This window comes from Macaca mulatta, chromosome 7 (assembly GCF_049350105.2).
Source record: "Macaca mulatta isolate MMU2019108-1 chromosome 7, T2T-MMU8v2.0, whole genome shotgun sequence".
Lineage (NCBI taxonomy): Eukaryota > Metazoa > Chordata > Mammalia > Primates > Cercopithecidae > Macaca > Macaca mulatta.
The window spans coordinates 32,976,431-32,990,304 of NC_133412.1; the positions used below are offsets into that span (position 1 = coordinate 32,976,431).

At 35.6% G+C, this 13,874-nt stretch overlaps 1 protein-coding gene across 1 annotated transcript in view; it reads right to left on the reverse strand.

The window, feature by feature from the left end:
* PRTG (protogenin) overlaps nt 1-13,874 on the reverse strand; it is a 123,179-nt gene that overhangs the window by 45,799 nt on the left and 63,506 nt on the right. Inside the window, exons 7-11 of the mRNA XM_001090352.5 lie at nt 13,607-13,766; nt 12,125-12,372; nt 9,844-10,008; nt 7,667-7,972; nt 6,739-6,927 (exon numbers count right to left, since the gene is read on the reverse strand). Coding sequence (XP_001090352.3) covers nt 6,739-6,927; nt 7,667-7,972; nt 9,844-10,008; nt 12,125-12,372; nt 13,607-13,766 — 1,068 coding nt within the window. The remainder of the gene's footprint in view (nt 1-6,738; nt 6,928-7,666; nt 7,973-9,843; nt 10,009-12,124; nt 12,373-13,606; nt 13,767-13,874) is intronic.

The following is a 13,874-nucleotide window of genomic DNA, read 5'->3' on the forward strand; positions in this document are numbered from 1 at the left end:
CTGCAACCTCTGGCTTCCAGGTTGAAGCGATTCTCCTGCTTCAGTCTCCTGAGTAGCTGGGATTATAGGCATGCACCACCACCCCTGGCTAATTTTTGTATTTTTAGTAGAGACAGGGTTATGCCATGTTGGCCAGTCTTGAACTCCTGACTTCAAGTGATCCACCCACATTGGCCTCCCAGAGTGCTGGGATTATAGACATGAGATTGTATTTCACTGTTCCCAGCCTGAACAAAATTTTTTAAAGAATACTATTTTGTGACAAGTCAAAATTATACGAAATTCATACTTCGGTGTCCACAAATGAAGTTTTATTGGAGCATAACCACACACATGCATTTATGTATTTTTCAAGGCTGCTTCTGTGCTGCAGTAGCAGAGTTGAATACTTGTGAAAGAGACTACATGGTCCACTGTATCAGTCTTGCTCAGGCTGTCATAACAAAATGCACAGACTGAGTGGTTTAAACAACTGAAATTTTTTTTCTCTCAGTTCTAGAGGCTGGGAAGTCCAACATCACACTCTGGCAGGATTCAGTTTCTGGTGAGGGCTTTCTTCCTGGCTCGCAGGTGACTGGGCTTTTGCTACATCTTCACATGGTAGAGAGCATGCTCTGGCATCTCTTCTTCTTTTTATAAGGGCATCAGCCTTACTGGATTAGAACCTCACTCTTATGACCTCATTTAACCTTCATCATCTATCTTTTCACAGGCTCTATATTCAACCAGAGTCACATTTAGGGTGAAGGCTTTAACATATACATTTTGGGAAGACACAAACATTGGGTCCATAACACCCATAAAGCCTAAAATATTTACAGTCTGTCCCATTACAGAAAAAGTTTGCTTACTCCTGGTCTAGATCTTCACTTCTCAAAGTGGGCAGAAATGCAAGAATTTCAGGCCGCACCCAAATCTACTGAATATTAGAATCTGTGTTTTAACAAGATCTGTGGGTAATCCATATACATTTTAAAGCTCAAGATGCATTAGCTTTCAAATCTAGTGATCATGGTAAATTACTTCAAAAAATATTTTTAAAACATACAGACACAATTTTTAAAATACAGGCTCAATTTTTAAATACATTGCTCTCCTGGGAGGATAATAATTTTAACAACAAAAACAACTAACATGTGTTGAGAACTTATAATGCAATTTTCCCAGGCACTATGCTAACTTTTATATGCATTATTTCATTTAATCTCCCTAACATTCTAAAATCAATATCATTATCCCTACCTAAAAGATTAGGTGAACAGCTAGGATTTAATTTGTTAATAAGTTGTGAAATTTGAAGTCAAATCCAGGCAACAGACAAGGAACTTATTTGACTGATGTTTTTCTTTTACTGTCAGTGTCATGTGATTTCTATAATAGAACATTGTAAATGATGTACTATGGGAATGACAGACACCATTTAGAGTCACAAGAGGTTTCCCAGAAGATTTGAGACTTAAAATCTGGGCAATACTTTCCAAATGTAAGCAGGAGATATACCTCTAATTCATCCAGAGAACACCCAAAGTATTTTACAATGGCAGGTGACCTTTCATTTAACACAAATAATTTACGAACAAAAATAACCAGATAATGCACTGTAATTCTTATATAGCTCTTATAGTTTCATCAATCTGTAAACACTTTATTTTTAATTAGAGGTAGCTGCAAACTGGCAAATGAAAAATCTTTTCTTTTTTACTATCTTAATATAATAGTATTTTTAGTACGTTTTTTTTAGAAGCAAATACTTCATTTCTTTTAAGTATTGGTTTCTGAATTTTTCAAATATTAAGTTCTAAAATTTGAGTTGAGTATCAATCATATTTGATACTTTAAGATACTGCAGAGAATGAAATATTCAAAAATTTCTGCTTTATTGGCAAATTAAGAAAAAAGTCTATGTTGAAGTTTCAACATATTTTGGCATAATAGTATGTTAAACACAACAAAAGAAAGGGTAACTTAAAAATATTTCATAGTGAAGAAAGTAAAATACAATAGTTTTTAAATGTTCTCTTTTGTTATAATTTGTACTCACACTTTTGTCAAGTTAGTTTTCTAGTCTACAAGGCAGGTAGTTTCCAAAAGTATTCCTTTAAAGAAGTTTACTGAGTTCAGTTAAATAAATTTATTTTGTGACTGTTTGACAGAATGAGTAAGGCTGGGCGTGGTAGCTCACGCCTACAATCCCGGCACTTTGGGAGGCTGAGGTAGGTGGATGGCTTGAGCCCAGGAGTTCAAGACCAGTCTGGGCAACAGAATGAAACCCCGTCTCTACCAAAAATACCAAAAATTAGCCCGGCGTGGTGGCGCATACTTATGGTCCCAGCCACTCAGGACCCAGCTGAGGTGGGAGGATTGCCTGAGCCTGGGAGGTGGAGGTTGCATTAAGCCAAGATGGCACCACTGCACTTCAGGCTGGCTGACAAGTGAGACTACGCCTCAAAAAAATAAATAAAATGCTGTAGTGTATAGTTTATTATTTTAATTATTCATTTATAATTGGGGTGAAATCTCATGCTCACACTAATCATGCTTACTGTAAAATTAAATAAAATAATGAACAAGCTCAAGTTCTTTGGCAAAATAAAAGCTAAAGATGATCTAACACCAGTGTCCTAAATGTTAATTTAACAACAGTACTACCTAAAAATCTGCCCCCTTTCATTCCTTCATATAAAGACTTAATTTTTCAGGACAGTTGACAGCTTGTGAAAACAGTTCCTTTGTAATTATAAGCTAACTTCAGAATTTAAAGCCAATTTCTGAAATAAACAGATGAAAAAAGAGGAACAAATTATTTCAATCAATTATCAGGGAACACAAGTATGTTAGTAATGCTGCTTCAGTTTATTGTGTGATGAATATAACAAGTATTTAAAAATCCTACTTATGACAGAGCTAAACATTGAAAGTGCCTGGGGAAAAAAAATCTAAGTGAAATTAATCACCACAAAGATACAAAGTCTCAAACCACCACTTACAACAAATCACACAAATGTATTAAATCCCAAGTCTAATGCTTTTTTCCAACCCCACAAAGTAAACCAGTTCTAATTAAAATCAAACTACATTTTAAGTCATCAAAATCAGACAAGCTAACATCAAAGTATTTCCATCACTCTGCCAATATTTATATTATACTATGAAAGACGCAATAATCCTTTTAGCTACTTTAAAAAAACTCTACATCTAGGGAACTGAGCTTTGAGGTTTTAGAGTAAAAAGTTCTAAAATAACTTTCATTGCTAAGTATAATTAAATTTAGTTCACTAGAAATTTGTGCCGATATTGGAAAAATCACTCAATTAAATGTCTTTTGTTTAATATTTCGTTTTAAGCAGAAATTACATCTGTCACACCTTTTTATGTAGTACTACAATGTCTCAGAAAAATATTTGAAAATGCTTGTTAAATGAATTGAAATATATAAGTTCATTCATCTTTTTCTTTCTTCCAGAAACAAAGAACTGTGTTTATTACCAAGGAGAGTATGTCCCTATAATATACTTTTTAAACTGAAAACTTAATTATCACAAGTAAAAATAAAAAGATGTGTATAAAGGCATCAGAAAGGGGATTAGTATGAAAATGAAATTTTGAGACACTAGTTTGTTACTCAAATTGACATTGAATCAGCAAAAAGAAGCATTTAAATTTCATTTCCAGGCCTACTTAGCAAATCTAGCTCCAGTTAGAGTATCTTTAATGTGCAAAAGCTCAGTGAAAGCAAGTATTCACCATGCAAGACACAGATAGGATTCCCTTAACCTAATGCCCCCCAGACACATCACTCTCTGTTAAACAGGCAGCTACCGCCAGATGCTCTCACTAAAAATGGTCACAGATGGTCAGTTGTCCAGTTAACAGAACATACTCCCCTCCCAATATTCAAAAGAAAGAAGGAAAGGATAGCTGCTAACACTTGCCTGCTTAGTAAGTTAAACGTATTTGACTGCTCTAAGTTTGGCAAGGCCCCAGCACTGACTTTCTAGGAAAGTAAGACTAGACCATAGGGGTCTCAAGATGAAAAGGCACCTTAAAGGTGATCCAGTCAACAGCTGCACAATGCTTGAATACACAACTGCATCTCTGCCAGTCAGCCATTCCAGCCTTGACTTGGTAGCTCCAGGGGTGCGGAACCTGCTGTCTAACAAGAAAGTCTCTACAGCTGCGAGAGGTCTCTGTTACCCTGAACTGCAATCAGTCCAACCACTCAATCTAATTCCACAGTCAGGAAACAGGCAGCTATTTTAATAGACATAGTATACTGACAAAATAATTTCCCAGTTGATGCATCAGAAGTGATTTTAAATGGATTCGCCTCAAATAGCATACACAGTGGATTTCACAACATAAAAACAAGAGCAGTAATATATGATTTAATTTTAAAACATAAGAGAAAATAAAAGTTTTGAAAGTTGACCATAGTTCAGAGATGATTTAAAAAGTTCAACAAAGATCAATGGGTCTTCCTCATTATAAATAAATAAATACATACATGCGTTGTATGTGTGTATATATATGTATGTATGTAGCTGTAGAAAATTTTGAAGAATGGCCAAAGTTTTAATAAAATGTCTCTCTAAACTTTTCACAACCCAATTTTTTTTCTAGTAAATTAGTCACCTATTGAGAATAAGCTCCCTGTGATGTATAAGAAGAGCGTGCTAAGAATGTATTTTTTTGTATCTTCTATATATTCATATTTTCTTTAACAGAAAATGAGAAGTAGTAAGCTTGATCTATGATTCTTCATCAACAATTGTCCCAAATCATGTTTCTTATGTAATAACTAAGCAAAATTTTCTTGAATCAATAATCTGCAGGGAAAGGGACAGAACACTGAGAAGCCACAACTAGGAATAAATGTTGCTGGCTTCAGTGGCAGTAGGTTGGGCTAATGTCATCTCAGTATCAATGGCTTAAGGAAGGTGGAACATAAGTAACTTCTCCTCATCATTTATAAAACTGTGTGACAGGCTGGACATGGTGGCTCACGCCTGTAATCCCAACATTTTGGGAGGCTGAGGTGGGTGGATCACCTGAGGTTGGGAGTTCAAGACCGGCCTGACCAACATGGAGAAATCCCGTCTCTACTAAAAATACAAAATTAGCTGGGCATGATGGTACGTGCCTGTAATCCCAGCTACTTGGGAGGCTGAGGCAGGAGAATCGCTTGAACCTGAAAGTAGAGGTTGTGGTGAGCTGGTATCGTGCCATTGCACTTCAGCCTGGGCAACAAGAGTGAAACTCCGTCACACACACACACACACACACACACACACACACACACACACACACAGGAAAGAAAAAAAAAGAAAAGAAAAAACTGCGTGACAGAGATCAATAGTGAAACTTATTTAACCAAATGCAGATTAAATTAAAAACCAACATAATGAGATTATAAGCAAAATACCATCTGGAAAACTGCATAGAACCACAGGATGAAGTTCTGTGTCCCTGCATCTGAAAACAGTCTCCCACCACTGCTTCTTACTGTGCAGAGACTCAAATCCAACGCTGCTTTCACAGCCTGTGCTACCGTGAGGCCAGGGAAGGACATGGAGAAGCCCACGGTTGGACTGCTGAGCCTACCTCCCCTCCCCTTCACAGGGCAGTCTGTGAAAGGAAAAGCCACAGTGCTTTGTAAAATCCTAGTATGTCCAGAAGGTGTAACAATTCAGTAGGTATTTAGCAGGTTGGTCATCATAATTAAAGGGACTGCTTTGTACTTAAGGGTAAAAATCTACTTATGAGCAACAAATAGCTAAGTGTACACTTTATATCTTGATGAGTTTTTATCAGTTTATATCCTTTTTTTTTTTTTTTTTTTTTTGAGACAGAGTCTCGCACTGTCACCCAGGCTGGAGTGTAGTGGCGTGCTCTTGGCTCATTTCAAGCTCTGCCCAGGTTCAAGCTATTCTGCCCCAGCCTCCCAAGTAGCTGGAATTACAGGCGCGTGCCACCATGCTCAGCTAATTCTTGTATTTTTTTAGTAGAGACGGGGTTTCACCATGTTGGCCAGGCTGGTCTTGAACTCCCGACCTCAAGAGATCCACCCATACTGGCCTCCCAGAGTGCTGGGATTACACGCATGAGCCACCATGCCCGGCCCATGTATTCATTTTGGATATACATTACTTTCTACTAAACATGCTTACATCATGAAATTCCTTTCACTCTACAAAGATAGGAAGACTAGGGAATAAAATTGTGTCTTTGGGAACACTGATGAACTCAATCACAAAGTTAAGTGCTTTTTCCCAGTGTTCCTGGGTTACAGCTATATAAATATTCAGTTATTTTATACCTAATTCATAATTATATAGCAATTATATAGCACTCTCAGGCACATTTTAATTGAAACTTAACCACTGAATATTATTTGGTGATATCCCTGTTCTAATTCCTATTCTACATCCACCACACACTCACAATAATTGATCAGGAACTCAATCTACCAGAAGTGAACTCCACAAAGAAAAGCAGATTTGCAGAGCTGGACAAAGATAGAAAGATACAATGGCTGCCTGATATTTTGCCACTGGACTCACAATGGTAAGTCAAAGACCAATCACTGGCTTCGGCAGTAGCATATACACACTGACATAGTAAAATCAATTCTTTTCTTTGTACCGTTAAGTCAGTTCTCCTGCTTTCTATCCAATAACTTTTTTCCCAGTTGGTCAGAGAGGAAGGAAAAAGGGAAAAGCACAGTACAAACTCACTCACCTAAGCCACTGAGAGTATAGAGTAGGTCCTTGGTATCCAAGAAAATGGGCCCATTCTCCTGCTGCCCTTCTTCCTTGTAGTACAGCTTGTAGCCCTGAATAGCAGCCGTGTCCTCTACATCTTGCTGCCACCTCACAGAAATGGTGGTACAGTTCAGAGGCTCCAAATGCAACTCTGGAGACTTAGGGGCTAGTAAAATTCATCAGAAAATGTATGTATAAACAACCCAACATCCACATAAAGACACAGAATAGGGTAGTTCTCTCAGTTTTAAGCAAACAGTTACCAAAAGGGTCAATCCAATAATTATACCGTAACCTAACTTTCCAAATTTCACAATAATATTAAACTTTGAGATCAAAATTTAAAATATATAAAATACTATCTTAAAAAGACCAAGATATCTAAATAATGATATCTACATATTTAATTTTTTTTCAAAGGGGCAATAAATACTTTCTAATTTTGGCCATTCATTACTCCTCTGTGATATAGAGAACAGGCACTCTTGTCAGTCAATTAACAAGAAAACCAGTCATGTTACATTCCACATTAGTAAAACAGAAGAGTGTAGAATTCTGCAGTCCTATAGTCTTCCTATTGAACTAAGGATTTTAAAAATATATGGCAATAATATTAATTAGGCTTCTACGAATATCTTACTTTGGAAACTGAGTTTGATTTGTATTGATCTGTTCACGAGAGATTTGCTAACAGCACAACCAAAAAGTTTACACACAAATAAACTCTATGCAAAAGCAACCACTTAATAAAAAGTTTAATTTTGTTCAATTAAGTCCATCACCTACGGAATATTTTTATTTATAAAACAAAATTTAAAAAATATAAACATAATTTCGAGAAGAAAAACTTGATTCAAAAGTAAAAATACTGTATTATCTTTTCTCAACAGTCTTCAGAAATTCACCTTTCACGCTTGTAGCTTTGGGCGTCCTATGTGACGTCCATACTGATGACTCTCCCAGCCCCACTCTGGTGGCGGCAGTAATCCGAACCAGGTAGACACTGTCAGGTTTCAGACCTTCCAAAAGGTACTCATGCGTGGTCCCCGGGAGCTCCAGAACTTGGATGGAGTTCTCAGTGCTTAGGCGGAAAGACAAGCGATACAGCACCACTTGGCCCCGCCGATATTTGGCAGGGATTGGCAGCCAGGAGATGAGAATATCAGTGGGACTTCGACTTGTCAAACTAATTTCAGGAGGTCTCAGGGGAACTAAGCCATAGAAGAAAACAGGTTGTTTGTGAATATTTAGAATTGAATTGCCACTTAGCACACCAGTAACTGCATTCTCTTAATTAGCGACATATCATAGAGAAGAGACACTTCCAGCCCCAGCAGAGGTTTTCAGTGAAACAGAGAATAAACCAGAAAAAAGAAGAAAAAATAACGAGGGAGGGTTAAGTGTGTGGAACAAAGAAGATAAGATATTCTTCACTGTGATTGCAACTGTTTTGTTGCTGTTTGGGACGAGTATGAGAATGTTTGATATTCATACAAAATACGAGAATACTTCTCAAATAATTCCACCAAAGGGGCTTTGAAACAAGGGAGAGTGAATTATACAAGGGTGGGGAAGCCTAGGATTCTACAGTTATAACCGAGCAAATCATATTTTGAAGTGTAAGAGTTGCATCTTAAAAATTAATGTGAATTTTGTATTCCTAATTACAACATATGTTGTTTAATATAAAAAGTTTTTCCTCCAAACATTTTAATAAAACTGGCATTTCAGGAAAATGAGTCAAATACAGTGACAGGTGGTCTAATACTAAGAGTTCAGATGGGTTCTAGAGTTAGCTTCTCTGTGTCTGAATCCTTGTTCTACCATGTATGACTCTGTGATCTTGGTCAAATTAACTTCTCTGTATCTAGGTTTCTTCAGACACAAAATGAAGAGAATAATAATAGCTCCTTTTACAGTGTTTCCCTGCTATACTAAGACTCACTTTCTTCAAGGATATAGAGGGAGAACAGACCTCACAAACCAAAAAAAAAAAAAAAAGGTCTATCTTTATTAGCCTGCTTTTCACCTTAGACATGCATAACAGAGGTTAACAGTAACCAGGTAACTAGAGATGTCATATACTGCAGCTCGCTCTAAAGTGGAATAGGCTCTTAAATGAAAACTAAAATTTGGATTCAGTATCCACACGAGGGAACCTTTTTTCATTTAGTCTAAGTCTGATTTTATAAACACCCAAATAAGTGGCATTATAAAGATATAATAAGAGATCTGGGACTAAATGAACAAAAAGGAGATTTGGGGATTATTTATACAAAAACATTTTAAAAACTAAGAGCAGATCATTGCTTGAGAATAAAACATTTGCTAAGGGAGAACAGTATGATTAAGCATATATTAAATAATTCCCTTTCACAGTGCAGGGTACTAAAAAAGGTCTTCTAGAGACTCTGGAAAGACAGATCCCTCCTTTTACAACATGATATAAAGACTGAGAGGAGGAGAATCAGTTCTCTAGGGCTATCTTAATGGATGAAATTTCCCACCATTATAAGAATAATATGAAGGTCTGGTGTTCCCTAAAAGAACCACAACTCAATTTTCAACCCATGGTTAGGAAACAAGTTGAACAAGTAACATTCTCCCCCTTAAGGAGTATAAGCATATTGTATTTAATCAATAGGTACTAAGTGCTAAGAATTTTTTGACAGGTGATAAGTTGTATAAAGTCCAAGTTTTAGAAGTCCAGTACCTTTGGCCCTCAGTCACTACATACACTCAATATGTAACAGTCATTACAGTTATTCATGCCTAGACAAACCTCACATTTTGTTCTATTCAGTACAAAAAAGTTTGCAACATATTTACAATTTAAACTAGGAACCTTTGAAGAAATATAATGGGAATATAAGAATTTTATTATTGAATTTTTATTCTGAAAGTGCTCTTTATCCTTACCATGCTACTGGCAAAAAGCAAGAATGAGATTTTGAATGGCAAATTTAACACACCTGTTTTTTAACCAAAAAGAATATATTTTCTTTAAAACACATTTATTCACTGAAATTGACAAAACATACGAACATTCATAACGAAATGATCTAGAATCATGCTTTCTTACCGTCCTCTAGAGTATTCTGTGTCACGTGGTCCGACATCTGGCTGGCTCCCATTGGCATATATGCTACAATGTAGAAAGTATAGTTGCTGGCAGGCTCTAAGTCATCAATAATATAATGAGTTGTGTCATTTCCGATGACTACTTGATACTCTTCATTATTTAAACCTAAATTAAAGAATCCATGTTTTAAAATGACAGATATTCAAAATAAAATAAACAAGACCATTTGCCTGCACTGTGAAACACTGGTCCTTGGGTCTAATCTCAATCTCTTCCGTGCCTCTTTACAAAATGTGAACAGGAAGGTCTCTATTTTCTAAAAGTAACCATATTTTGCTACAAATTTCTAGAGGACTTTTTTCCTGAATAAATCAAACTGAAAAGAATTCATCTTCTCCAAACTTCATTTACCATCTAGTCAAAACCCACAGCAGAGACAACGTACAGTAGTAATATATCAGAGCTTAACACAACAGAATATTGTAATCCGTAACAGTGTAAACTTGATTTGCTTCAACTTGTGGCATTTTTTTTTTTTCTTTTAAACATAAATGGAGAGACAGTAGGGAATGTAATGGCTCCACTCTTTAGAAAAACAAACCAAAAGTTGTCCTGCAAAAGATCTCATTTTACCCCTCGAGATTCTATTAAATTTGACTGACATAAGTTGTTCTTTTATTTATAATACTGAGGGCAAAAAAACTGGGAGTCACAGAATGTGCCTCAAAATGCTTTCTCCCACAGTTTTTTTTTTTTTTTTTTTTAAGAGAAAAAAAGTCTCAGCAACTCTTAATCAAATATGCATGGCAAGGTATAGAAGAGGATTTGTCTTTGTAGGATTTAATTCCTACAGAGCAAACCTGTAAAGTGGAACAAGAGCATTGGCAGCCACTGTGCTTTGCTAACAATTCACAGTAAACGCATGTCAACTTAATCAAATCTCTCTAAAGACGGAGTCCCTTCTCCCCACACTGGATTTACAAACAAAACAGAAGGCAAATTCCAGTATTAAGTTTTCCCACATTTCTGAATTAACTTGATAGCATTTTAATTAGACAAGATTACAGGCATTTCACAACAGACTGGCTAATGGCTTGTTAATTAGGAGCTGCATAGTACGATTTCTGACCTACCAAACAAGGTCCTTGAGTTCGAATTAAAAAGCCTTGTTCTGTTCCTGAATAGACCACTGAGCCGCATGTGGAGGCTCTAATGAAACAACCATAATAGGGAACAAGAGTGGTCCCCACCAAAACCAGCATTCCTTTTACCTTCATAAATCACTAAAAAGGGAATTAACATACTCCAGCATGCTCAGTTATCAGACTTTCATTCTTCTTGCTTCCATGACCCCTGATTTACATTCAAAATATTCCTTTTCAAAACCCTACTTCAAAGTACAAAAAACAAATAGCAGCAGCAACAACAAACCACCTGTTTCTATGGATAATTTTATTATATCCCCATCCTTAGGTGTTTGAATTTGTTTTTAACGTATATTCCATAAAAGCTAAGCTGTTTAAGTATAGAACTGAAATTTCTAAGCCTTTACCATGGTTTCTATGAAAAATCAATAGAGAAATTTCTAGGATTTATCAGTAGTTTCTCTTTTTCCTCTAAGGTATTCGCTGAAAGTAAAATATAAGAAAAATTTTTAAATCTCCAAAATAGAACCAATAATTCTGAATAAAAATTTTAAGACACATTTTATTTCTACTTTTATATGATGAGACAGGAGTAAAGAATGTCCTGTTCAATTTTCAGAGGGTTCTATGTGATTTCAGAAAACATTCATAATATACAAAATATTTAAAATATACAAAAGCAAAAATATGGGGAATTTGACAATGTTTACTTTCTCCCTTAAAAATAATAAAAATATACATAGTTTATTATTTTACTCAAGTTACACCACTATGACTAATGTAACTGCATACTTAAATTGGAATATTAAGTCTCAGTTAAGGAATTTATGCCTTGTCTGGAATGAAATTCATAAGTATACCACTTTGTAACTTCTAAGCAGGCGGTGATGCTTTGTATTAGCTGGTAACTGTTTCTAAACAGAAAAATCTTCAACTATACTTACATATACAAAGTACACAACAGCATGACATTTAGAAAACAATAAATACAAAGATGATAGATTATTTTATTAAAGAAGATAAATGCCACAGAATTTCAAAAATATTTTGTGGATTATGTAAGGCATTATTCGTACTGAAAACAAATCCTTGATAGCAAGGAGTACTCAAAAATAAGCACTCCTAATATTACTTACCTTCTGCTTTCATGTAATGTACAGAATAGGCGATGACTTTGTCTGAATTATAAAGTGGCCTCTCCCAAGCTAAAAGAATGGCTGAGCTTGACATGGTTTCAGCATGCACATTATAGGGAGCACTGGGTCTGTCTTCTGACATCACTACAGTCAGTCTGGCTCTAGATAAAATAGATCCTTGGCTATTCTCAGCCATGCACTGATAAATAGCATCATCTTCAGGAATAATCTGGTTAATTACCAATTTACTGGGGAAAGAAAAAAAATTATTTCCATGAAAAATTCTAAGAATGAATTCAAAATAAAGTTTAGCTATTGCTAAATATACTCTCATCTTATTTTAAAATTCAAATTAAATTCAAGCATTTGTAGAACCCTGCAGCAACTATGTGGAATCCTGAAGACTTTTTGGTGTGTTTTTGTTTTTGTCATTTTCTTTTTGTTGTTGTTGTTTTAAAGAGACGGGGTCTCACTCTGTAAACCAGGCTGAAGTGCAGTGTCACAGTCACAGCTCACTGCAGCCCCAAACTCCTGGGCTCAAATAATCCTTTCGCCCTCTTGACTCATCCTCCTGAGTAGCTGGGACTCCAGGCATGTGTAATTTTAAAATTTTTTGTAATTTTTTTGTAGAGACAAGGTCTCACTATGTTCAGCCCAGGTTGGTCTTAAAACTCCTGGGCTCAAGTGATCTTTCCACCTTGGCCTCCCAAAGCACTGGAATTACTGGCAAAAGCCACCATGCCTGGCTTATATAGTCTCATTTCAGATGATAAAAGTTACTGACCTACCAAAAAAAAATATGTAATCTGTCCCAGTGAAAAATATTCTACATTAATTACTTAAAATTACTCATTTTTGAGTCTGCATTAGAATTTGTGATATTCAAATGCTCTTTGCTTTAGGTAACAACTTATTTTTTAAAATGTGGCTCTTATTAAGAATTTATATTACTTGAATAGCATCTAATTTACAGAATATTATAATGTGCACATAAAATACAGGTCAACAAAATGTTTAAGTTTTGTTCAACACAAATGAGAATGTTACAATAATTCGTATTTATGCTAATAAAAATGAATTCTTAAAATCATTAACTATGGAGAAATTATTAGAGAATTATTTCTTCTAATTTTCTCATTGTTTGGAAGAAGGAACTAAGACCCCAAAGAGCTAATATGCTTTCTTGTGGTAACTTAACTAGTGGCTTAACAGCACAAGAACCCTGGAGTTTGGGGAACTGTGTAACATTCATTTTATTATCACCTACCACTTTCATGATCCATGTATAAAATACTCATGAGTATTTAGCATAGCACATGTATGACATGCTAATGTTATAAATCTTAATTTCTTAGTTTAGTTTCATTTTGTTAATAACTATCAAGATAATTTAGGTATTTGATATAATTATAACCATTTCACATAAAAATTACTAAAGCCATTATGTCATATATAAAATGGTAGCAAAGTGACACAGCCTACCTGTTGTACATTTTAATTCTACCATTTGAATGTATCTTCCTTCCATTTTTCAACCATGACATCTTGGGAGAGGGGATTCCTTCTGCCTGACACACAAATCGAGCAGTGCCAGCTCGAGGCCTTGTTAAACTTTCTGGCCATTCAACAAATGAAGGAGGAGCTATTTTTAAAGAAAAAAACAAAATATTTCTGTGATCCTAATAGGAATGATGTAAAGAGTCAAGGAAGAAAACAGTAAATGAAACAAGTCCCATTCCTGAAGATGGCT